At 40.2% G+C, this 26,139-nt stretch overlaps 1 protein-coding gene across 5 annotated transcripts in view; it reads right to left on the bottom strand.

Annotated features, from left to right (window-relative positions):
• Nucleotides 1-26,139, bottom strand: part of arhgef3 (Rho guanine nucleotide exchange factor (GEF) 3) — a 124,004-nt gene that overhangs the window by 4,663 nt on the left and 93,202 nt on the right. For 4 of the 5 annotated variants that reach the window (XM_036559224.1, XM_036559225.1, XM_036559226.1 and 1 more), the window contains 7 exons: nt 14,387-14,494; nt 11,637-11,807; nt 8,728-8,790; nt 8,079-8,175; nt 6,777-6,853; nt 2,049-2,306; nt 1,390-1,560 (listed from right to left, as the gene is read on the bottom strand). In XM_036559224.1, coding sequence (XP_036415117.1) covers nt 1,390-1,560; nt 2,049-2,306; nt 6,777-6,853; nt 8,079-8,175; nt 8,728-8,790; nt 11,637-11,807; nt 14,387-14,494 — 945 coding nt within the window. Of the gene's footprint in view, nt 1-1,389; nt 1,561-2,048; nt 2,307-6,776; nt 6,854-8,078; nt 8,176-8,727; nt 8,791-11,636; nt 11,808-14,386; nt 14,495-24,826; nt 25,141-26,139 lie in introns of those variants that run through there. The other variant, XM_036559223.1, reaches the window with a different exon arrangement.

Genomic DNA, 26,139 nt, shown 5'->3' with positions numbered 1-26,139 from the left:
TTATAGGTCGCACCTTTCCTGAAAACCTCTCTTTCTGCATTCTCTATCGTTTCACACTTGTAATAGTAAGCAGGGCTACTGTTTTGGTGGGTTGGGGGCATTTTTGTACATTTTTAGGACAAAAATACATTGAAACATGCAATGACACATACATTGATACACTGACACAAAAGCATATTTCCTTCAATTGTAGAAAAGTCAGAAGAGAAACAGGTCAAGCAGCAAAATGGCCCTAAATATGTAAAGTAAACCATTTCTTTCTGGTTACTAAGGCTAAGCTTGGGTTTAGGTTTAGAGTTAGACTTAATGAAGACTTATGTCATAACAAGAGTTACATATACAGTCTCATGCAATGGAATCCCCAATCGAATGGCATGTTTAGTTGATATTCTAAGTTAAAACAAGTTAACACGTCCTCTGCAGGGAACCATGTCATATATAGGCACACAGTTTCTATTTTTCAGTTTCTATTTGAAAAATTATTTTAAATTCTATTTTAAAATATTGGCAAAAAATAACACCTAAAATATAAAATGAGTCATAACTTTTGTAAAAGCTACATTTTATGTTTTATTTTTTTTTCCAATATGATACATTCAGGAAATAAGCAGTATTTATGCATTAAAATGTGCAGCAGTGTGTTCTCTGTAGAGGATGTGTTCACAGGGGTGGAGGAACTCTGGCCTGGAAGGATTGCTGCACAGTTGGGTAATTTTCCTGCTCAAGCACGCCTGACTTGACTCATTAATTAATTACCAGGTTTAATTAGTGCACTAGAGCAGGGAAATTGTGCTGGACTCTGGTTCTCAGTTAATAATTTGACCAGGAGCGTCCAAAGTTTTGTGTACGTTCATATATATTATCAAAAAAACACCATGTATATACAAAAATGGTAACATTACTGGAGAAGGCAAAACGTTAATATAATGAGATATTACTCCAAGTACTTTTGTCACTTTTCTATTGTTCCATTCATCGAGAAATTTCAATTCAAGTGGTATAGAAGTAGAAAAATTGAACACTGCTTTTTTTGGACAGTGACATGCGATCTATCAGTATAGGTATAGTATCATTAATAAGGCTGTTAAAGGTACTGCACTAAATTATTAATGCTACTCATTTATTTATGCCATTAGCACATATTCCTAGCTGGACTCTCCAAAACATCTGTAGTAGTGCACACTGAACCCCAGCTGCTCACGCCCTTTATATCTCATTCAAATACAGCTTTCAAACTGAATTTAAAGTGACACTTCAGCACCTCGGATGACTGTGCTGGACAGTGATCATGGGAGACCTACAGATAAACCAACGAGCAGCTAAATGTCCCCATGTTGTGACACTGTACAAATCTTTGTGTGAATGTGTGTATGTGTGTAAAATACTCACAGCTCCTCTGTTGTTCTTCAGCTCTCCGTGGCAGCTGAGAATGCGCGAGCTGTCGATCAGCATGTCCCTCTGGCTCTCTTCCAGGTAGAGCAGGCGCTCTTTATAGTAGCGGCATTCTGACTCGCCTGTCTGAGTGTTAATCTCAGCCACAATGCTCTGGATCATGTTGATCTGAGAGGGAGAACAACTTGGGTAAGCTTTAAAAGAATTAAACACAACACAAATCATTTTTACTGCTAACCGAACATATTGAAAATTCTATAGGTCTGTATGTAGGTCCAGAATTCAGATCTTCACTCTCAGAACTACATAAGGCCCAACTTCTCTTGTTAGAGCCGCATGTTCATTAACATGAAAACAAGCAGCTTATAAATATCCACTTTTGACGATACAGATAAATGCGTGTCAATATTACTTGCTTAACGACTGGTAAGGCCCTTCTACATAACTTGCATAACAGTTTCACAGTGATTACTGAACAAACCATATAAGTTGCTAAATAACACATCAAGATTGATAACTGAGTAATAAGCTCAGTGTTTAAGGGGTTCTCCAGAATGTATCACTGTATATTGTCCAATTCACAAAACAATACACGTCTAGGATATTAGAACTGTCGCAATAGTGAACACAGTCACTACTGCTGTGGTTGCACTCACTGCCTCGTCCAGATGTTGGCGGTCCGGGTGGTCGTTGGGCGTGTGTTTGAGGATCTCCCGTAGCAGAAGTGGGTACTTGACCAGCCGGCTGCGCGGGATGTCGAGAAAGTTCCACAGGTCTAACTTGCGGCTGAAGGGCGACTCCAGGCAGCGCTGCAAGAAGTCGTGCACTCTATGATCCTGCTTCTTATGGTCCAGCAAGGCTTTGGCTGCCACCTGGTTACTGCAGTAGCTATTGTAAGAGTCCAAACAGGGCAGCTGCAAACAAAGGAGAGCAGAATGAGCAACAAACACATATTAATAGTCAAAAATGGCTTTAAAAGACACTTCCTAATTGGACCGACCAGGAATGTTCATGTGTAACTTATTTCATATTTGAATTCTGATTTTAATCAAGTTTAGCCAACTCCTAATGCAATTTATATCGCTTCTTTTTAGCCATCAAGTTTTACTTGTTCACACAGTGTAATTTTTAGCAGCAAGAGTGCCATAATTTAGAGTAAGTAATTACAGAATATTGAAGTCTCTATCGGCTGCGTCTGTAGCATATAGTCAGTCAACACAGACAATAATTTAATTGAATTTCCCCGTACTTAGTAAAAGACTAAGCAGAAGCCAATGAGCAGTTGTTTCAATTACATATGCATTGAGTCAACATTTTTTTTTGGTCTTTTACTAAATATAGGGAAATGTGTCAAAAATTATTGTCTGTGGCAATGAACCGTGTGCTGCACATACGACAGACAGAGATTAGGTTGAAAATTGCTGGTCCATCCCTTTAAAAGATACAAAGCCCTTTCACCAGAAAGCCCAAAACATGTGCAACTGCCCTCTGGCTAAGCTTGAGGCTGACAGCACTCACAAATTTGCTCTGTTCTATAAGCCCAGGCCTGTCTCTTACAGAACTCTGAAAAATGCTACAAGCCAGTGTAAGCAGGTAATAACCAGAGACCAGCACTCAAAGAATTCTTTCAGCTGACTTCAAATCTGTCAGTGTTATGGGAACAGCTGTACATTCCTAGAGCAGGTAAAGAGAGAAGGAGGAGGCTGTCAAAAATGGTATTCATCAGTATGAGTGATGGATGTTCTCCCTGGAAGAAGGGGCCATCTTCCAAGAGTGTATTAAATGATTTACAGAGTGAAGAATTACATTTTTTACATGGTTCAAAAACAAGAACTGTTTTCCATGTTTTAGTTCTTTTATTAGTTATTTTGAGGTATGCGAGTATGTAGGAATTGATTCATCCAACCTGGGCAAAACCCAGGTTAGACTTACTCAGATTACAATATAATCAAATACCTATTTGAATGACAAGGGATCGCATATCATAAATGTCAGAAATGTGCCTTAACTGTGAATTTTTGAGAAACTGAACAGATTTTTTTTGTTGGGTTGAACATTCTGCTTCTAAAATCCTATCAAAACAAGCTGGAGAAGTCTCTCTTTCTTCAGACCGTTCTCCAGTTTTTTTACGAAGTGCAGCAGCATTCAGACATGTTTATATGGTTATGCAATCTGCACTTGATGGATTTGCACAGAGCAAAGGTTCCATGGAAGAAACTCATTTAGGATGGACGAGGTCTGAAATAAACAGTCTGATGAGCACCCACTGTCCTCTTCTGGCCGGCATTGTTCCTTCATGGTGCCTTTAGCGTAAACAGGAAAAGACGTGCAGGACAGCACCATCCCTTCTTCAATAACAACTAGCCGAATAAATGGACACGGCGATAAATCGCATCCTCTGTAAGGTTTAATCCAAAAAGGCTGAGAACCGGAAAAGGCCTGCGGAACGTGACTATCTACAGGCTCTACACTAAAGATGAGAAGGGAAATCTCACTGCAATGTTTCAATATACCTCAATATAAACATTTGGATGCCTACTATTACTGTTTCTAGTTAAGCACTGTGCAATACTTTTTTTGCGTAATTTGTCAATTGTATATAAAACACAAGTAAATCTGTTTTAGAAACAGAGTCTGAGGAAAGTTGCATGATGCACAATGCTAATTATTGGGGTATAAGCTTCCATTACTTGTTAGGTACATTAGCCTTGTGGATCCAGTACTAAACTGAAGGAGTAAACTTCATATATTGGCTGATTTGTCACCAAACGATTGTTTTTAAGGCATGTCTTGAGGTTTAACTTCCTCATTCTGAATCTGGTGGCACACATCTGCTTCTTTTAGTCCACAGGCATCAGAAAAATCTGCGGGCCGGCAGGCCACGTTCACTGGACCGAACACAACTCGGGCCCCCACCAGGGGCCAAAGGGTCAGATAGCTTAGGGTTGCTGTACTCTCTTTTCAGTGACCTCTCTTCTAAAAGAAGTTCACACACCACCTCATAAAAGAACTGTGTGTGTCTGAGTGAGAGTTGTGGCTCTCCAGCATCTGAGGTGATGTTGTTCTTTGCCCTCAGAGGGGTTTTGCGCGTGACCCTTTGGCTTTGTGAATTTCTTTGCCTACCACATGTATAGCATCTTTACCAGGGAAAGAAAAATGTCAGTGGTACAGAAATGGACTGGTCACTGACATGGATAAATTCAACCACTTTCAGCCTAACTCATATCCTGACATGTCATCCAGATGAGGAATACTTTAACCACCTAAACTGCAGGTTTATTGTTTAGTTACTATACTTAAAACCTATTATTTGGCACTTACTATAAATAATTCTGTAACTATAGTGAAAGTAATACGCAGGTTATGTAGCTAGAAAACTAAGGAACTGAACTGTGGTCCTGAATATGGGTCCTTGTTGTTTGATAGGGAATTCCACTAATTTGTCGTGCAGTTTACAACATAAATCCAGCCGTTCCATTTACAATCTAAAACCACCAGTGAACCTACATATGTCTTCTGAATGTTTACATGTAATGTAGATGATGGTAAAATGGTGGTAAATCAAAATAAGAAAGATAGGTTTTCTTTAAGAATTGTATTAACTTGCAGCACTGCAAATTTTCAACATGTATTTTAGGCTAAAAACTTGTCTTTAAAACAATGTCTCAGAAATGTGTTCGCACCCATTTCACACAATATTGTTTTGTGGTGTAGCTTTTGAGCGCATTAAACTCTTCGGACGTCTGGTTCCTATCACCACCACTCTGAACAATTCTGACTTGGTTCGTTTCTCTAGAGCTGACCATCGTTTTTCAAACTACTGTGAATGACTTTGTTTACATCTGAACCATTTAATTATGCAAAAATGGGATAAAAATGGTGGAATCTATTTTCATTTCTTAAAACAGCAGAAACATTAGCTGGAAGCTCTTTGTACCTTTCCAAAGCAGTCACACATTTATTTCTATCAGTCCCATTTTATTTCCATGACCCCCTATAGCTTATCTACAAACCTACTTAACTTCAAGTGTTGACAAACTATCTAGACAAACTCAGTTAACAGCAGCAAAAGGGGTAGAATTAAAATTAGAGCCAATATTCAGGGTTTAGGACTGGGGTTAGAGTTAGAATGAGTTAAATTAAGAGTTATGGAAAAGTTGAATGTAAGCAGAATGACAATGTCTGAAATAAGCCTTGATCAAATTAATCTGCTCCTGCCTTGTTTTAATGCTATTTCATTTATTTCTTTAATGGATTGCTTTGAGAATAAAAAGTGCTTCACCGCATCATTGAACGGTCTGAGAAACTTTGCCAGCTAGACACTGCTGATCTGCCTAGCATCTTCTAGACTAAAAAAAAAAACGAAGCATGAAAGCGACAAGCTTGTTGTTTAATGTCCACAACCAGCACAGCAGAGCGAAGAGAAAAAGCCAATAGGTTTGTCCCGCAGCACACACAAATGCAAACAGACCCCTATCACCTCCGCCTCGCGGTGCCCTGAACAGGAACATTCGACAGGACAGAGCTGTCAAGTGAGATTAATAGAGTGGCGCTCTGAAAGCAGAGACCACCCCCTGGCTCTCATCCTTTTAACCCCACAGAGAGAGCAGGGCTTGTTTGAAATAGCTGTTATCAGCAACTTTTTAGGTTACTAGTTAAAAGGACATCAGAGGATTATATTGCTTGGACATCCTGGATGATATGTAAACTTACATGAATCTTCTGGCAGGGTGTCAATGCTTTTACATGGACATTGTACATTGTACACCGTTGATTCGTACTCCAAGTTCCTAATGATGTCTTGATAAGGCTGCATAAAAAAGTGCTAAAAAATCCCCACTTCTATCCTCCCCCACACTCACCGCTTGGAGATGTTTCCACTCCTCCACATAAACACCAAGCCAAATAACTCCTTACTATAACCACGATACTGCCTGTACCAAGTGCAACTGCAGGCTTTTTTAAAAGTGTGGGTGGTCAGCAGACAGGGAGATGACAGGAGTTTGTGTCTGTTTGTGAAAGTTTTAGTGAGACTCCCCACTTTTTAAGGGAACAGTCTGGTGTAAATTCAAAATGTACACAACTTTTCCTTTACATGTTTGTTTTTTAAATGTTTTGAGGCACAAGGCTAAGGTAGCAAACAAGCAGCAGGAGCTTATAAGCAAACTATGTTGTTAAGTCATCTCAAGTAGACTTGCTTATGTGGTTTCTGACAATGTATGACACACTGTTGTCTATAAAAATGGACAAATGTACATGAAGATGGCTGCTACTGCTCTCCTTTCCGCTACAAAGTTTTGACCATTTTAATAGATAACAGTAGAGCGAAGGGCAAAAAACAGACACCAACTATTCCTTTAAAGCATATCAAGCATGTGTCTTACCCAGTCCACTAAAATGTGGCCCACATGATCTGTAGACCCATCTGGTTTCCTGGCCTCTCGGAGTCGACTGAGCAGGTCTACGGAGAGACAAAGACAGTTTAAATGGATCAATGTGTACATGAAAGAGAAAGGTGTTGGAATTTGCCCTTCTATATGGTTCAGAGGTCTGCTTTTCCCCCCTCTCGGAATAGATTTGAGTAAAAGGAGCTGGACATGTAGCAAAAAAATATATGACACACTTTTATAACATTAGTTTGATGGGTTGGCCTGAATAAGTTGAATACTTGAGTATTCATTGGTTCTGCTGGTATTAATTTCTCTACACTCTAAAAAGTGATGTGTTAACAACATTACCATTACCATTTTTTATGTACTCTATGTCCATTTTAAGAGACAGAATGTGTACACATCTGTTTTAAGAGATTTGGAGGCTTTTTTTTAATAAAAAAAAAAACCACAAGAATTGTAGCCTAAAGTACAATATTTTGAATAAACAAGAGATGTCAGATTAGACATATAAATTCCATGATGAATGGACCAATAAAATTGCCCCGAAACCACTTAGAATAAAATCTCTTTACATTAACTTACATTAAAAGTTAAGGGTGTTTTTGCCTTCTCCTGTACAGTTACCATTTTGGATATACTTGTTTTTGTTTGGACAGTGATGATATATATAAAATGTTAAAAATAAATAAATTCTAGCTGGATTAGTCAATATCCTGCCAGGTATCCACATCACTTCGCCTCATAGCACAACAAACTGCACCGCTTTCCAAATGGACATAGAAGCTAAAAAAGCAGAGGTGCCTCAGGAATCATATGTATGGGAGCACTTCAGGTGAAAAATCAGCTCTGTTTTCCCCCCTTTCTTTCTCCTGAAACAGTGTACAGTGGGTTGGAGGCAAGGATCTAGTGCAGCCGGCGTGGACTAAAATACTGACTAACATGGAAGTGTATCCGTTCCACTAGAACATTGATTTAGCTGCTTGAAATAATTTGAACTGCAGTAATAATGAAAGTCTAACTGCATGTTTTAACAGCACTTTTTGTGTTATCGGTATCTTAGGACATTTAGAGTCAGGCTACAAGAACACAGCATATTATCTCAGACACAGATTGTGTAAATAAATCATATCTTTCTTCAGAAAAATCTGAACATTCTGCCTGTGTCAAGCAAGCAAACAAACTGGTTGTGAAAAGTAGCACAAAATGTGTAACAGCACAGCACAGTGTGATATGTTTAATATACTACTCTCATAAGTTTATTAAGCTGTAGCTGGTAGGAAGGGAAATTCTCACCTTCATGCAGCGGGATGAGAGAGTCCAGGGTGCCGAATATCTGATTGAGCTCATGCTCCGTCATTATGGACAGCTTCAGCATGGGGTCATGGTAGGCCTGCAGTTACATCACACAAACGTAAGCCAGACTTCAACCCCGACTCCAACACTTTGGAAAGCACTCTGGAGCTGTTCAAGCCAGGGCGGAATTTTGTAACCCAAAAGAATATGACCCAAAAAACATCTTGAACTAAGGGTCAGCTTGGCCTTAAGATAAATAGAACAAGTAAAACTAAAGAAAAGGTACTTCATTTGTTTTACAGCCTTTTGCTAGCTTGAACTTCACCCAGACACAATAAAATATGAAAGTCTATTGCCATGTTGGATACAGTAGTAATTTCTGTTTGGATAGTACTTGTGTGATTACAAACAGAACGAAACAGTGATGACCGTATACGCTTAAGAAGGCTATGTATTACAGGCAGACATAAACGTGTCTGTGAGCGCCCTTCATGTGCTGCCCAGCCCCCAAAACCGCCGTGAAGTGTGCGATTTCATGAGCGGAGGGTAATCGGAGCCGGGCTTTCCACAGTGGGGGGGTATAACTCTGTGTTTACACAGCACATGAAGTGAGGAGGAAAAGGCCACTAATTGGAAAAGCAGAGCTAACCTTCTTAGCCAGCTTGAGGTCCTCAATCAGGTCCTGCTCGCCCTGAGACAGCTCAAAGATGGCCTATAAAAAAGAGAGAGAAGGCAAGATGGTTAATACAATTTGAAAAGGAGCCAAAGCTTGTTAGGCAGCCAGAGACATATTTTAAACAGTAACACTGACTGATTTGTGAAAGTCTACTTTTTTGTAAAGTGAAGAATAGTTAAAAACATAGCAAGCTTAATTTTTAAACTTCTAAATAAGGTACATAAATATTTAGTTCAGTTAAAAGTTTAAATCTCAGACGATAAAAATGTTCTCAACTTTAATGTATGTTACTGTAACCAGGTCTTATTCCAGGTATTTTTCAAGTTTCCAAAAAAATAAAAATGTCTTGGCTCCTATATGCAAGGCAGCACTTCCATGCATAGTGAGAACAGACAGTAGTCAACCTTCAGTTTGACTACTATTCTCTTTAAGCTGCTGTTCAGCTTAGTCCTGCTGTTTCAGTGTGCAGGGAAAAACCCTACAGGACCCTCCTTCTTGACCTCCAAAAAGCTTAATATTTCCCTATAGACAGCTGCTCCATGTTATCCACACCATATCCCAACTCCTTTGAAGTTGGTGTGGCCACAGAGACGTAGAGAGACTCAATTGGGAACAGTAAGGGCTCACTAAATTTTACTAGCGAAAAATCAGTGGCTAGTGCTTGGACACTTACAACTGCATAGTTAAGTGAAGGGAATACAAGGGAGCACTGAGGAGAAACCTTCATCAGCCTCCACTCCCACACTCCAATAACAGCTCCATTTCAGCCAAATGTGTGCTTTCCATGTGAACTCACAGGGCATAATTTGTATGGGGATTAGTGAACTGGAACTCAGTGTCTGCCTGAGGTTTACTGTGGGGCTTGTGTGTGTTTCACTACTCCAAATACACTAGGTTTGCTTTGACTAGAGTTTGGAGACTTTTGTCTGAGCCATTCTCTCAGAGCACAGTTAAATAGGTGACACTGCCAACTGGTCAATTTCCATGAAACCTCAGAGGAACTTTTTAACAGGGCATTGAAAGTTCAAAAGTAGGGCCATCACCATTGATTATATTAGTTATTGATTAATCTACCAACAATTACAAACTATGCAAAGCCATTCAAAAATATTCTGATGGAAAAAGAAATAAGGAAGTCATAAAACCACTTTAAGCCTTTAATCCAAGACAACTATATTGGAAATTTATATAAATGGGTCTGGCTCAAAAAGACCAAATATACAACTTATAATAATACTTTTTCCCTTTCCACTCATTTACAATTTCGCATAAAACTTTATAAACTAGTGTCTCAGTTAGATACATTTTCATCACAGCAAAACAAGGAGCAGCTGAAAATGTGTAATATGTTAATATTGCCCATTAAAGTTCATTATAAAATACAATATTTGAAAATCTGTGCTTTATAATGTCCGGATCTAATGCTCCAGCCACAGCTTAACATCCTAGTCACGACACAGCGATACGATGCAATACGACACACTGCGATGTGATTCAAGACACAAGGATATGTTTTGTCTCTAATATGTCAAAAACTTTACATCAAGAAGTGATGACCACCATGTTTTTGTTTTAACCCTGTAGCTAATGAGCACACTATTGTGAAATAATGCCTTTCCCAGCACTGAATCAAATGTAGCAATAACAGCATCATTGACCACTGAAGATAAGTAATCAGCTCCACTGCCCCCAAAGGGAGCTCAGAGACAATTTGTCGACTCATGCAGCGTAGCAGAACACCCTGCCACTCACTAACGTTCAAAAGTAGCAGAATTAATCCAGTGTCTTCACTCCTGCAGGGCGTCTTATGTAAGATGTATTTGGACAAAATGAAGTAGCGGTTTAGTATAACATGAAAGACGGATTTCCTTATGTTTAAGCAGCTGTAAAATAACACACCGCTGTAAACACCAGTGTCTCAAATACATATTATGCCTTGTGGCCACAGGCAAAAGCAGAAGGCAAGGGATTGTTACCACAATGATGTCATTCGTAATAGCACACAACACTGAGCGTTCTATTATACAACAGTTTTGCAAAGTAAAGGAAAACAGCAAAGCAAAGAAGCCCTAAATACTGTTTTAAATATATGTTTCTAACAGCGTTTGTAATGGTGGTAATGATGCTCAAAGCATACACTGTGTTCTAACATATTGCCCAACAGCCTAAAATAAAAACCTCAAGGCTTTTGCAGACTTAAATTCTTAAAGACTTGAATGTATTTAAACCTTTTTCTTTCAGAGCGTCACTGCTCAAAACAACTAAACTAAACAAAACCACGTTTTTGTGTCTTATCACTGTGGACGATATATTTATTGACCGTCAGATCAGTAGAGATATGTGATGCTACTTGTAAATTATTAGATTAACTTTTTTAACTTACCATAAAGTGTACTAGTTTATCCAAGCTGCTGCCTACATTTAAACAAAACCTTTGAAGTAACAGAAGCTTTACTTGCACTAAATGTGTCGGCATTTGTAGAGCAGGCTAATGTTACTAAATCTGAACTTGAGAGCAACTACATCCTCCATTAAACAGAGGCAGTCCAGGGGTCAGTCTTATCTTCACATGCAGAACAGCATGAAGGACGCTCTGCAAGACTGGTAAATTAAAAATTTAAATTTAAATTTTAAATTTATTGGTCTTGCAGTTATTTTCTGGTCAAATAATGGACAACCTGTTTTTTAATACTGCTAAAGTCCTCCACCAAAAACGAGTAAAAAGTGAAGTGACCAGTGTTGTTACTTAGCAACCCGTGATCAGAGGCATACTGTGGTCAAAAGAGACAGAATGCTTTTCCACCAATCAGACTGCGTCAAAACGGACCGCTGTAAACCCGACATAGGAAGCAGATATTTTGTATGTAACTCTGCCCTCTTACCTCCTGCCTTTTAATCTCTTTGGAGGACAGCATCTGGCCCAGGCCAACATCGAATGTTTCACTCCAGAGCTTGCTGTCTCGGCGCTTGGTGATGGAGGGCGGCGCCTGCCTACCCCATGGCCGAGGAGGAACAATCTCAGCCCTGCTTTCGCTGCGGAAACTGATAGAGCGCTGTAGAAAAAAAAACATGAAAACTTAGCAATTTGGTGTGTATATCCTGTTCTGTTGTGTGTTTCATGAAATCTCACCATGATTAGAATAGCCTAAGAGTTATATTTTTGGGAAAAAATGGGTGCATATTTAACTATAATTGATTTTAACATTCCCAAATGGATGCAGTTGAATCAGCACCATCAAACTGATGCATCATAATGCACTGATGCCTTTTTACACAGCTATTATCCAAGGACAGGAACCTCAAAAGACTGGTTTCAACTGTATGCATGGCTGTACTTTCATTTTCATGCTTTCATTTTCAAACAATGTACTGAGAATTGCGCTGAATGATTTCATTGATGGACACAGATGCCTAATGTAGGATGCTGTTCAGTGCTCATGAAAAGAGAAATGTGGAAAAACTATGGTCAAAGGAGAATCAACAATGATTAGCATCACTGCATCTAATGTAACTGTGAGGGATGACTGTCTATTCAACTGTGATAATGCAAACCATCAAAAGACATAAGGCATTTAGGTCAGATTAGTAAGAGCATGGGCTGATGTTTTGGAAACAGAGTGATCGATCCAGCGTGAACTGCAGCCAGGGCAAATCGCAGCGCTGTGTCAAAAACCTGTTGTGTTAGCAGAATGTGTTGAGGTTGTAGAGGCTGCACTCAGGGCGGCCAGTCTAGAGCACCACACGCTACCACAGAATGTTTATGCAAGATGTGAAAGACTATAGAAGGCTTAAGGGTCCTTACTGGGTGCCTCAAGCAAGACTTTAATAGATAGATTACCATCAATGTCTTGATACGAAGTATCTCTGGTTTAGTTTTAAAGTGATAATTTGGCAAAAAAAGAAATTTTCCCCAAATACAGTTGATAAGCCAAGACATGTATGATGGTTGCTTCTTTAGTTTTGCACCTGAGCTACAAGGATAATGCAGCTAATACAGGCTTTTATCCAACCAATTAGCATCCTACAAACTGCCTATATCATTACACACATGGTTCTATTCATGTAGATTATGTTAACAAACCTGCTTATGTGATTTCTAATGCTTTATGACATACTGCTATCCATAAAAGTCAACAAAAAGATGGATGTTGAAAAGAACAAAGAATTTCTGTCTGCTTCTACTGTTTTTTTAGCAATGCAACATACTTCTATCCATATTAATAGATAACAGTATGTCATACAGTGTCAGAAACAGCATAAGTAAGTCTATTCGAGATTTCTTAACAACTTAGTGTGGTTTAAGGCAACTGTGTGATTAGGGCACCATGCACATCGGCGGAGTATAAGCATCCATTACTTGTTAGCTACAGTGCAAAACTAAAGAAGCAAACTTCAGACATCAAACATGTCTTGGCTGACTGACTGCATTTGGGAGTAAGGAGGAAAACTGTGTAAATTAGATTTTTTAGTCAAATTATCGCTTTATAAACGCCTATCAAAAAGCAGTGCGTGCTTCCTTTTGCCTCGCAGAACAATGGCACGAGTGAGAAGCCGGTGAGAACCAGACAGAGTGAAAACAGGGAAAGCCTGCGAGCTGGGCGATGAATCATTAGCCTGTACTCTGCGCTCCAGTCACACTCAGCACATAGAGCTACCCGCTGGCCGGCGGCCCCAGAATGGCCTCCAGACGTGCTAAGCCAACCTCAGGCTGTCTCATTTCCTGCCCCGGGCCTTGGGCCTGTTTTTCCCAGCTCCACACATTTCCAGCTCTGTCCTTTCTTTCTTTTTCTTGTTCAAGCTCCCCTCTTTCTGAGCCAGATGGGCTGGGACATGCCTACCTGATCCCCAGCCCCCACTCGCTCACACAGCAACAGCTGCTATCACAAGTCTGGCCCAAGGGCTCCAGCAGAAACATAACTCATGTCTCACCAGAAAGTCACAGAGAGCCTTTAAATAATGCATAATCTCATTCTTTTAAAAAGTCCAATTTCCAAAAAAGACATAGGCCAGAGAGATATTTCACAACAACGACACTTGCTTTTCACACAGTACTAGTGAAAAGTTTGGCCAAATCACTAAATATGTTTTTAATCATCTGAAAGTCACATGTTTAAATGCATGAATTGTGCTTCAAGACAAACAGAAAGTCTAAGTATATGCAGGACTTCAAGCCTGTTAGAAATGTTCCCCAAGTGGCTCCTCATGATGCTGCTTCAGGGAATGCCAACCTGCATCAAGGCAAAGAGGAGTAGCTAAAGAATCTAAAGCAGAAGACTTGTTGATCACCTTTTTTGGTTACTGCCTAATTCCACATGATTTATTTCATGGCTTTGTGGGCTTATTATTACTCTAAAATATGGAACATGAAACCAAAAGACCCTTCTATCGTCAAAGATTTTGACTGGTACTGTACATTAGGTTCCACAGCTTTGTAAAGCAAGTCAACATAAATCCCCAGCAACCTGAGCAGTAAGGCTTCGTAATAATCAAACTGACCCTAATGACTCCAATACCAGGAAAACAATTAAAGTAATGGCCTCCAGCATTATGTAAAAGCAAAGGTGATATAGGGACAGGGGTGTACACTTCACAGACCATAGGTAATGTGAAGATAAAATGATTAGTGTCGTACCTGCAGTGTCTGTCCAATACGCTTCAGTGGTGCGGCCTTGACCGGAGGGATGAGGTTAGCCAGAGACGTGACCCGAGACAGAGGTTTCACCCGCTTGTTGCTAGGCTCCTGTAAACACACATCACAATATCATAAGAGACTCCACCAAAACTGCAATTAGTCAGTGGGTAACCAAGAAGCTGAGATCAAACTTCTGTTTTTTCCCCATACATATCCAAGAAAGATGTATGACGCATAACATCAGCAATGTCGAAGCTCAATGAGGTCACTAAACATTCTTAAATTTTATTGCAAAAGTTGCTTCTTAGAAGAAGGGCTGCAACAATTAGTCAATGATGACATCAATTAGGCTTAAAAGTCAAAAAATGCTCTATAAATGTTCTTATAATGCACACAATCATTTCCACAGTTGGCAATACACCACAGGAGGCATAGGCAGCATTATGATTTCATTTGTTTCGATGCACATCACCATCATAGCACAGGGAAAGCTTTGAATAACAGAGGAAGAAGGCAAAAGGTTCAATTAGTTGTTTAACTGAATTACAACTGAAAGAATCATTTTTGCATTGAAATCACAATTTAAAAGAGTGCACTTTTCACAACACAAGAGCTGCAGGTTTTATTATAATCCACAAGTTTTAAGTAGGGAGGTTTAACCTAATAACACAGAGCTTGTGAGCTGTTTGTAGATGAGTTAGACCGATCAGGCGCAACCAAACAGCTGTGTGCTGTGACATCACAACCTCAACAAGGCAGAAAATGTTGGAAATCTTGGCAAAAAAAGGCACGGACCTAAATTTATGGAAAACAATCACATTTTAAGTAGGAAAAATCGCAATTAGATATTTTGCAAATCGTTCAGCCCCCAATTGAATAAGATTTGACTGAGTAAACGTTAAAGAAAAGAAACACTGGTCTCAGGCCTTCTCAGTGGGTCACTGCCAGCTCCCCAATTAAGGTATATCCAGTTCCACTCAACAGCTAGGTCCTCCCCTATCATACGATGCTACCAAGCTATGAGGGTGAAGGCTAGCACATGATTCCTCTGCGATGCATGAAGCGCCACCACTACCATTCGAACTGCCATTAACACAATGTCATTGGACAGCTTGATTAGAGGAGAAGTTATAGTTCGGTTCCAGTTCTGTTACATCAGCTAACGGACGCCCACTTTGGCTATCATTTGAAAGATGAGGGGAGAAGGAGAGCCACCTGACCCACCCAGAGAGCATGAGGCCAATTATGCCTTCTTGGACTACAGGATCCAGATGACAGTGGCAAAGCTGTAGACCAAACTCGATCACCTGATGACAAGTTTAATGCTCAGATAGTAATAAATTTCTTTTTTCCACACATCTCTGAGAGAGACAGTAATGCATCAACAGTTTACACCAGCTTAACTTCCTTGCATCATTTACAGTGAAAATCCTCCCTCATTCAAGTAAATGAAAAATGATGTAGTTTCTAATACTAAGTAATGGGGAAGTCAGTTTGCTGACAAGTTTCAAGAGATGCTATACTGGTTTCCATTGGCTTCCTTCACAAAAAAGTTGTCTAGGTGTCTAGAACACACATATACATGCATCACATACCAGACACACCGCAATGTCATTAGAAACAGAAAAGGTCATAATGCACAGGCACACACGACACTGAATACCTTCTGCCTTACAGTCTCCATTGATCGCTCAGTCCCCATTACTCGCACGCTCACAGACCGTGACCAGAATCTGTGAAAAACTGCCCCAGCTGTCATTCTCGTTTGGCACAGTCATGCCTCCAAGGCTGCGAGAGTTCAGTTCACCTAAATGGTGACAGAGTTGCGAGACAGCGAGGCTGGGAAAGCCCCTTGCAGCGTGGTGTTCACATCAAGGTTACAGATTCCGCCAAGGATGCCAAGATGCCACACAGCGCAAAAAACGAACAATCACTTTCCATGTGCAGTTCATATCACTTTCCTTCTGATATGTCAAGGCAAGAGCAGTGACATTCAGCCTTCAGCCTAAGAAAACACGTATCCCAATGGAGCCCTTTAATCACAATGAAAAAGCAACAGGAATTCCATGCGTTCTCCATCTTCAGGGCATTTGAAAAGGACCAGATCTTTGTAGCTTCTGCTCGCCTCCTGCACACCTTCCTTTTTCTCGTTCTCTCCCTCGTTCTCTCTCTCTCTCGCTCTCTCAATGCCTTTGCATAGAGCAGTGTGACATCACTGCAGCTCCTAGATCTGTATTCAGCATGTAGGGACATTTTCTGTCAATATAGTAATAGGCTGTTATGATTAATCAACTAATCGATTAAAATTTACCTTCTCAACTAATCGGCAGTGATCATATAGCAATTTGCATGATGATAATGCTTTTAAATCTCAATGGTTTCTACTAGAGTAAGACACAGAACCCAATGGCTCCACCCATTTATAAACACTATTTGCCACACAGTGTTATTAATGAAGATATTGATTTTTTATCTTATTCCAAAGAAGAAGAGTAGTTTTGAAATATTTTAAAGGCTATGTACAGCTTATTACTGTGCATTTAAATACATTTTTTACATGTTTTAAAAACTCTTATTACTTGACCCATCGTCAAAATAATGGGTAGACTGCATGATTCTTAATACAATCGATACTGGTGCCAACCAAATAACACCTTTAACCCAGACAAAGCCCTCTCTTTTAGTCAACTGTGCATAAAGAAGCCAAGAAAATACTCTTAACTCTATATATAATGAACATACTACTATGAAATAATGCATTTTTAAGCATTCAGTGAAATGCATTTCTTCTATCCGCTGAAGCAAGGACAGCATCACTGACCACTGAAGATATGTTATCAGTTATACTGCCCCCGAAGGGAGCTCAGAGACTTTTTTGTCGACTCATGCAGCGTAGCAGAATACTCGGTCACTCACTGATGCTCAACAGCACAGATCCACGGTCTCCACTGCTGCAAGACGTCTTATGCAACAAGACGTAACAAGAATGATATGTGGACAAAATTAAGTGTCGGTTTGCAGAACATGAAAGGGAGCATCCCTGCGTTTCCAAATGTTTTAGCAGCTGTAAAATAACACCACTGCAATCACCACATATATCACATCTATGTAGGACAACCAGTCTAATAGAATGGAGATAAACTGCAACAGACACAGACCTGACATGGAATGTTAACAGTATCTTACATTGATGCATGCTAAGCCAACACAACCCTGTTCAACATTATGTAACCAATTCACTGTCCTTCAGAAGACAGGCTAACCACTGACAGGACTATTGCCTTTAGACTGACAATGCACCCGCACAGACAGGGCCAGTCAAACCTAATAGCTTCTTAATTCAGCATCAACATGAGCTTCATGTCCGGGTCATGTGTGGATTTACTTTCAGCGACATGTTTCACTAAAAAGCGTCCCCACTGTGACCATGATGAACTTTACTGGTACTGGCGTAAAAAAGCACATTAACACATGCAGAATATACACTTCCAGGTAAATACTTCTGGTAATGTACTGTAAACATGGACTCACCTGCTACTACCAGGGTATTATACGCGGTTGAATATCAGAAGAAATCATGTAAAACAGGCACAGTGCATCCCGGGTATGTTTATGCCTGGCTTGTCATGTGATCAAGTGAAAGCCAAACAGCCTCTGAATGTATCTAAAAGACTTAAATAAATAGCTTAAATAGCTTCTAAGACATTGTAAATAACAAACATGACGCCCCTCTGAAAAGTAGCTCTGAGCAGCTAGCAAGGCGTCAACACATGCAGCACTTTGTCCAGGTCAGTTGTCACCAAATCTGCTCCTGGTGCTCTTCTTCTCCAGCTGCAACCCAAATCAACCCACCAGAACCATTTAATTGCTGCCTTCAGAAGTCCTTGATTAGCTGAGGTAGGTATGTTAATTTTGGGTCGGAAATGAAACCAGCCAGAAGGTTTATCTCCAGGAGGAGGGTTGGTGACCACTGTTGTAGACTGCTGGAAAGAGTGTGCAAAGCAGCAACCAGACAAATGGTTATTTAAAGAGTCTTAAATCTCAGAGAGCTTTGATCTACCATCATTATTCTCAAATGTGAAACGTAACAAAAATAAGGAAGCCCTTCTTGAAGATGGTGTGTCCAAACTTCTGACTAGAAACTGTATAAGGTTCCTTACTTTGTGTGCGGTGGGGAAAAGGATAATGTAAAAAGGCTTTCAGAAGCTTCCTTACATCATCCTATAGACCTCCTTAGGAGCCGTTCATACAGCATTGTTAATGCTCCTTTGAACAGACATTCTCAGTTTCATGTGATCAGCCTTCAAAGCTCCTCTTCTGGCACATAAAAAGAATGGCTTTAGTTTATAAGCACATATGACCATGGGCCAGACAGCTGCTCAATATTTTTTCCCCATGTTGGACTGCACATGCCTCCCAGATCTGTGCTCTGAATCCGACCTGATCGATAGACATGCGATGTGGAAATTGGCCAACAATTGCTTTCAGCTAGTTTGCAAACATGGAACGATGGACAGGCTTGACAACCTTCCTTTACCTTGTGTCCATAGTGATGGTCAAAGCTGGAATCTTTATCATCGTTCCCATTAAACAGGGACAGCAGATTCCACAGAGAGCAGCAAAACCTAATTATGAATTCCAGTTCCTCTAATTAGCCATTCACAGTAATAAAGTACACCAAGACGAGAGATGGCAAATTTAATATGGAGGAAGCCCAAGAGACTAGATATGTCAGCAGTTGATCATGGTATGGAGCTCACGGACTGTAAATCTAGAAAACAGACTAAAGCACTTTAAAGCTGCAATTCAGTCAAAAATGCAATGAAAAATATCGCTGATGATCATGAATCACAGTGAACAGCTACCATTCAGCAGTATGAGAATGATGCCATGCTAACTGGTGCAGTCTAATTTGGATTCATAGTCAAACTAATCCTTAGAAAATACATGTTTGAGTGAAAACAAGTACTTATTGTTAATGCCAATATACAGCAATGATGTACATGTGACGGCAAACATTCTTCCTTTAAGTGATTAGATAAAAACAAAGGTCTTGAAGGCACCATAAAGCATAATCTCAGGTTTCTGCTCCTATCAAACTTCTAACCCTTTTCCTGTCTGAGTAATGCTTCCACTGGGGTGACGGGCAGAGCGCTTTTTGCTTAGAGATAGATAAGCTTCCTAAAATAGAGCTTACATAACTTACTCCAGCCAGGATACCCCATTATCGAGCGATTAACCTGTGTCACCCCAACCACACACAACCCACACAGGGCTCACAGGCTTCTAGAAATGCCAACAAATTATTTAAATTATTCATAAAGTCCACACAACAATTTCAATTCATGAGTCATTTTAAACATGCAATACTGTTCAAAAGTTTAGAATCACTATTCAATCTATGCTAAGAAAATAATGACTTGGAGTTTTCAAAACTATAAAGGTAATTTGATTGCAGATACATGTATAAAATGATACGTTAGTTCTGTACAACTTCACGTTTCAAATAATTAGCTGCATATTAGGGCTGAATGATTAATCGGCAATGATAAAAATAATACAAATGTGTATTATATTATTCAACACATTTAAGTTGGAAATGTAGAGCTTGTGAACTGGCAATCAGGTACAATAAATTCAGTGTTCAAGCCTCAAGTCTGAAAAAATGAATGTGCTGGTCTTTGTGGTGAAAAAAAAGTTCTGGAACTTAATTTATAGAAAATAATCACATCTGAATAACAGTCATACTATTAATCAGACAAAAATGTGATAGGCTACTTTCACTAAATCATTTAGCCCCTCTGTATCGCATCAAAAATTCAGTTATATTTAAATATCCAGAATTCATCACATTAAATTATGATTTAGGCAGATAATTTGACAAAAGAAAATGTGAACAGACTGACAGTATATTATTTATCATGTAATAACTTCATTCACATAATTTAATAAAACATATATACAAAATAATATAAAGTTACACAAATGAAAACAAAAATATGAAGTTTAAGTCATTATTATATATAAAATAACACTATAAGAAATGATTCCAAACTTTTGAAGAGTAGTGTATACACAAAGTGTGCACTATAATGGTAGGCCATTAGTCTCAAAGTGCAACATAAACACTGAACATCTGCAACCAAATGCACTGACACAAGATAATACTTTTTCCCAGCCCTTGTTTTGGAGTGCCATGTGGAACATGGTACTATGGCATGGTTTTAGACCAACATCTCCAGCCAAGAGTACAAAAACAAATGAGACTGCTTCAGTCTGTTTTAAACACACTCAGTCAATACCAGTGCCTAGGTGCACACAGCTGTAACTCTTTCCACCAAGACACTTGTGGAATGCTGCCTTGCCCTGAGTTTTAATGCCTGCAATAAAGCTCTCAGAAAACAAGGGGCACCTCTATTAACATGTGTGTGGTCAAACCGGACTTCTGCCCCGAAGACTGAAGTCCTGAAGTGTCAACGAAAGAGACAAGTCCGAAAAACACCAAGGTAAAAATGCTTTTAAAAGCTGACCAAGTCAAACAAACACCAGATTGGGACAGGATCCAGTCCCACCAAGCCTTCCATGTGGTTATGTAGACCACAGGCAGGCTAGCATATGTGTTTTGAGGAGAGGTTTGGACTGGCCATGCTGTTATTAACATGAAAGCTTCTGCTAGCAGAAGACGGATGGTTTTTAGCCAGGCCCTTTCTGCTGAGAGAGGGAGTCTGGCTCTGTGTGGGAACGGATGAATCACACCAGCAGCTGGGTGGAACTCCACCAAAACGGCAATTAGTAAGCGGGTAACCAAGTAGCTGGGAGCAGACTTCTTTCTTCACACATATCGAAACAGATGAAGTGATGCATCAGCAGCTAACATCATGCTGAACTTCAGCAAAGTCACTGAACATCCTTGCATTGTGTCACCAAAACATTATCTACTGTTATGGTCCTCGATCCTTCGAGTCAGTAAAAAGTGTAGCAGTTTCTGTTCTGTTCAGGAAGTCTGTGTGCTGAGAAGTTTCAGGTGATGCTATATTGGGTTTTGGTGGCTTCCTTTACAAAAATAAGAACTCAGATATAGGTCAGGACGTCTGAATAACACAGAAGGGAAGTGAACACATGGCCATGTTGCACAGTCATAACCTGAGGGAGTGTATTTGCAAGGTAAGTAGCTATCAAGACAGACTACAGCACGCTATGCCCTGACTCAGACTATTTGTCATCTTCTGGCTCAAAAACACTCCAAGGTCTTGTCCTGACAGAATTATAGCCACCTCTTCATCTGCTAGGTCTTGCTGTCAGTACCACAGGAGAGATTACACGTCCTGTCCTCAAAGCACAGTCAGATATTAACTGAAATCTGTGTTCGCATGACACGAAGTCTAACCACAAAGACCTCTTGAACTTTTATTATTCTGCCATGTTCTAAACACTGAAAAACGTCTGTACTCCAATCTGCGGTGAGTGCAATTGCATCACCTAAATCCTGAGGCTGTTCAATTTAATTATACAATAACATGGTGGTGTAACCAGGATAAATTATTAAATTACCACAGCAAATTACTGTTCACCTTTTCGTACACGCTTGCTTGACACAGTTTGGGCTAGTCTTCCTGCTTTTTCTGCTACTTCATATCAATTCAGAGCAAATGCAGAAGGGATATACTGGATTATGTATGCTTACATTAAAACTATGGGTCACACTATAACAGTGGTGAAGCCAGAATTTTGAATTTCATTTAAAGGTGGTTTTAGGTTACAGGTTGGAAGGACTAGATAGAAAGCATCACGTCCCAGAGACATTCCTGCAGTGAAGCTGACAACTAGTCAGCTAGCCAAGGAAAAAGGACATTTTAAACCCAACAAATGATCGCTAACCTTGCATTTAACCAGGTAGTTACTATTACGACTGACCGCAAACCATGCTGGGTATCGGCTAATTCATCACAGGCCTATTTTTTACAGCAGCTCTAGGTGTAGATGTCTAGGTTTACTACTAACACTGTCATGATGATAATGGCTGTTGAAAATTGGTGATGACCACTGAAGCTCTCCTTTGATCATTTCCATTTATTTGTAAAGTGGAAAAAGGCTGCATGAACTTTGTGCCTTTGGGTTCATCCTGCATGATAAGGCCGCTAGTTGAATCACATTTTGTATCATTTTCATTGATATTTGAGAATCTTTTTTGAGCAGTCAGAGATCTGAATGGGCATAGCTTCCAAGTGAGGGAGCCTAGGCCCGACTGTATTTACGCCCCTACGCTACACTGCTAATGTTGTGATTCTGAAACACATTTTCACTGGAGCATCTTTCAGAATGAATGAGGGTTGCCCGAAGGAACAGACTCTTTGAACGTTGATCTGGCTTATATTGAATTGCTGCTCAAGTCTTTAAGCTTGATGATGACACATTAGGCTGTGAACTCAATGTAACTGCAAAAGACACAGGCAAAGCTTGGCTTAGGGGGGGTTTACAAGCCATTCTTTAGGGGCAGCTGGGATCCTGGCATGAGTTCCAGTGTAAAATGATATGGTGATCAGAGAGCGATACCCCTGTGGAGGACACCGCCGTGATCTAACGACAAACCCACATGCTCAGACAGACATGAGTAAGCTGTGAGGGTCTCATTCACCATTTCTATTCATCAGCACATCGGGTCACAAAACAAAAGGGCTTCCACAATGCCAACAGGCCTGAGTCAACATTCTAAATGTAGCCACGAGGCTACATGTAAATGCTAGTTTTTGTTTTCTCCACTCACCATTTCCCTTATGTAAGTCATCAATTCTGTGTCCAGTCTATGGTCTTTGTCATCTTCTGCACTTTTGCCAAGTGCTGGGTAATATATAGTCTATATTGTGCTATAGTTTTTTGTGATATTGATAGAATAGATGTATAATATCCATGACAATCCATAAAAGAGCATGTCCCTGTTGCTATGCCCTTATGTAAGATTCCCTTGGGGGTAAAACAAGCTTCAGTATCTTTATTAATCAATACTATGATGTATCTGAAATATACTGAATTCTACCACCACCACCCACAACAATCAGCCTTATAACACGCCACTGTAAACTCGTCTGCTCTTTGGTCGACTTCAGCAGCTTTCATTACACCTTTAGCACAAAGGCTCTGCTGATCGGTCAATAATCCGTGTAGATCAATCAGCCAAAGAGTGGGGGGGGGGGCAATCAGAGCATGTGAAATGTGCAGATAATGACATATTGACACATAAAGGTTGCACTCACAACATACTTTGAAATAAATCTGGTCCATAGCTTTCTTGTACTCAAACCATGGTAAGCGTCTTAAGCTGGCCGAGTTCTGTACTGACCTAAGGTTGGCCTTTCCGCACCAGCCAACTGTAGAGGAAGCACGCCTGATGCACAAACCACCAAACAGAACAAGCCCACAGAGGAAAAACAAACATCTCAGGCTTTAACTATATCATGCCAGGCTGGGCTCTGAGAGATACTCCTTCACTTGAACAGTTTAAACCGTCATGAGAAATTTGAGATGCATTGAAGGAGTTGAGGCTGAAATAAATATTAAATGTGGTTCCAAGTTAAGGTTCCTTTGAGAGACTGATCAGCGCCAACAGGCTACATCAGCGAAAAGTTTACGACTTGCTAACAACCGGGAAGAGAAAAAACTTGAGCTTGAGCCATGTAGTGTATTTGTGTCAAGGCTGGTTAAGGCTGTGTTTCTAATAGGCTTTTACAAAGACTGTTTTTTGTTTTTTTTAATCAGGTATTACATCTATCAAACCAGCATCTGTGAGCTGCCTAAACCACTCCGATTTGGGACAAAACACAGCCTACACAAAAATACAATCATCAACAACATCATCACAAAACACAGTGCAAGCTAAACACAGCCTAAGCTAAGGTGAACAAACAGAACAATCAAAACATGTTATGTCTGGTTTGTAAGACATTTTTAAGTACATGGTAGCAGTATTCCAGAGGCATGGGTTCATTAATTTTAAGCAAATTAGAGGTTAGTGATCACACACAACAACAACAACAACAATAACAACAACCAGCTTAAAGTGACTGCATAAAATAGTAACAAAGAGCAGCTCAGTATGTCATCATCTAAGTTTATTCATTTTATTTCATTTATCATTTTTTTGCCCTGCTCCTTCTCAAATATTTTATTTCTGGCACATGCTGAATATCACTGTACTGTTTTTCAAAGCCTTTTTGACTTCTGACCAAATTGCATGCAAAGCTCTAAAAAACTAAATTTAGACATCATGAAAATGCCTTCAAGTTACATGCTGTTATTTTCATTTTATTTTGCCCAATTTTAACAGATTTAAATATCATATGAAACCGTGATACCGCGATAAATTTGGAAAATATCGCGATAATGAATTGTATCCGTACCGACCAGCACTATTTCAAACCAAACTCCAGAACTCAGCAAGCCTACCTCAGCTTCTTTGGCCGCGGTGCTCACAGCCTGCACCTCCAGAGAGCAGCTGGCTCTCTTCACCACCACGTACAGAGGGTAATCCTTGGCCACCATACTGTCGCTCTCGCCGGCTACGGCTGAGGGAGGAGCGGCGGGAGGGAAGCCGCAAGCGAACCGCCCGGCCACGGTGCCCGCCAGCTCTACGGAGATCCAGCGCCCTGCGTGGAGAGCGCGCCACGGAGCATCCCCAGTGTGCGTGAGCGCGTGTGAGTAGGTGCTCGCCAGCTCAACACTGACTACAGAGAACCACCTCTCCCTCTCGCGCGCGTGTGCCGGAGATGTTTTTTTCCCTTTCTTTCTTTTCTTTCTCCGCCTTTCTGAACTAGAATTGGCCGCTTGTTCATACAAGCCCCGCCCTCCTACGCTAGGATTGGATAATAGTTCGCTAGTGGTTCTAGAATGGCAAGCAACAGTCTGCATTCTAGAACATCCTACTATCCAAAGGCAGCGCAGGAGGGCGGGGTCTGTAGGACGAAATAGCCAATCCTAGCGCAGGAGGAGCGAGTGTTTGCCGGAAAACGGGTGGGGGGAAAGAACAGTATCGGAATACAGGTAGAATAACCGCAGCACGGGCGTGATTTTCAGGAATACAGGTGGGAAAACACGCGTGTGGTAAACGAGGATGGTTAAACATCTCCTGCTGGTAGCACAGCGTGTAAACTCATGGGAATCGGTGGAGGGAAGGCGAGGGCGCCGCTCGCTGGAGCAAATGCTTTTCCTCCCCAACAAGACATCCGACTCCCACAGAGACGAGGCAACCACTGCCAACTTTTACGTTGCATGCAACTACAAGTGTTGGAAATGATCTCTTTCTGTCCCTCCTCAGGCACTTCTAAACCACAACATGCTGCCGTTGATCGCCGTTCCCTGCAGGACTGTCTCTGCTATAATCAGCGTAAGCAGTTACTTACAGGGCTCTCCGGCCAAAAAGGGCCCAGTAAGTTTCTCGTCCTTATTAATTTTTATAATGTGTGTGCCTGTCATGATTTCAACAGACTAACATGTCATATAAAGACATTATTCATGACTTTGCTTTCAAAAAGTGATGCAAATGCCACTTAAACAAATACTATAATTTATTTTGTTTATATTAAGGTTTATTTATTTAATTTATTCTATTTATATAGACAATTGAGTTGTTCCTCAGAATATAGTTTATTATTGTTTAATGGAGCTTAAAAGGGAAATCCACTGAATTTCTGAAATGTATGCATAATTAACTGGTCACACATGAAATAGTTCCTAATATGTTATATATATATATAAAGTGT

Source organism: Colossoma macropomum, unplaced genomic scaffold (genome assembly GCF_904425465.1).
Source record: "Colossoma macropomum unplaced genomic scaffold, Colossoma_macropomum, whole genome shotgun sequence".
NCBI classification, from domain to species: domain Eukaryota; kingdom Metazoa; phylum Chordata; class Actinopteri; order Characiformes; family Serrasalmidae; genus Colossoma; species Colossoma macropomum.
The sequence above is the reverse complement of the archived record's forward strand: the minus strand, read 5'-3'. Positions and strand labels throughout refer to the sequence as shown.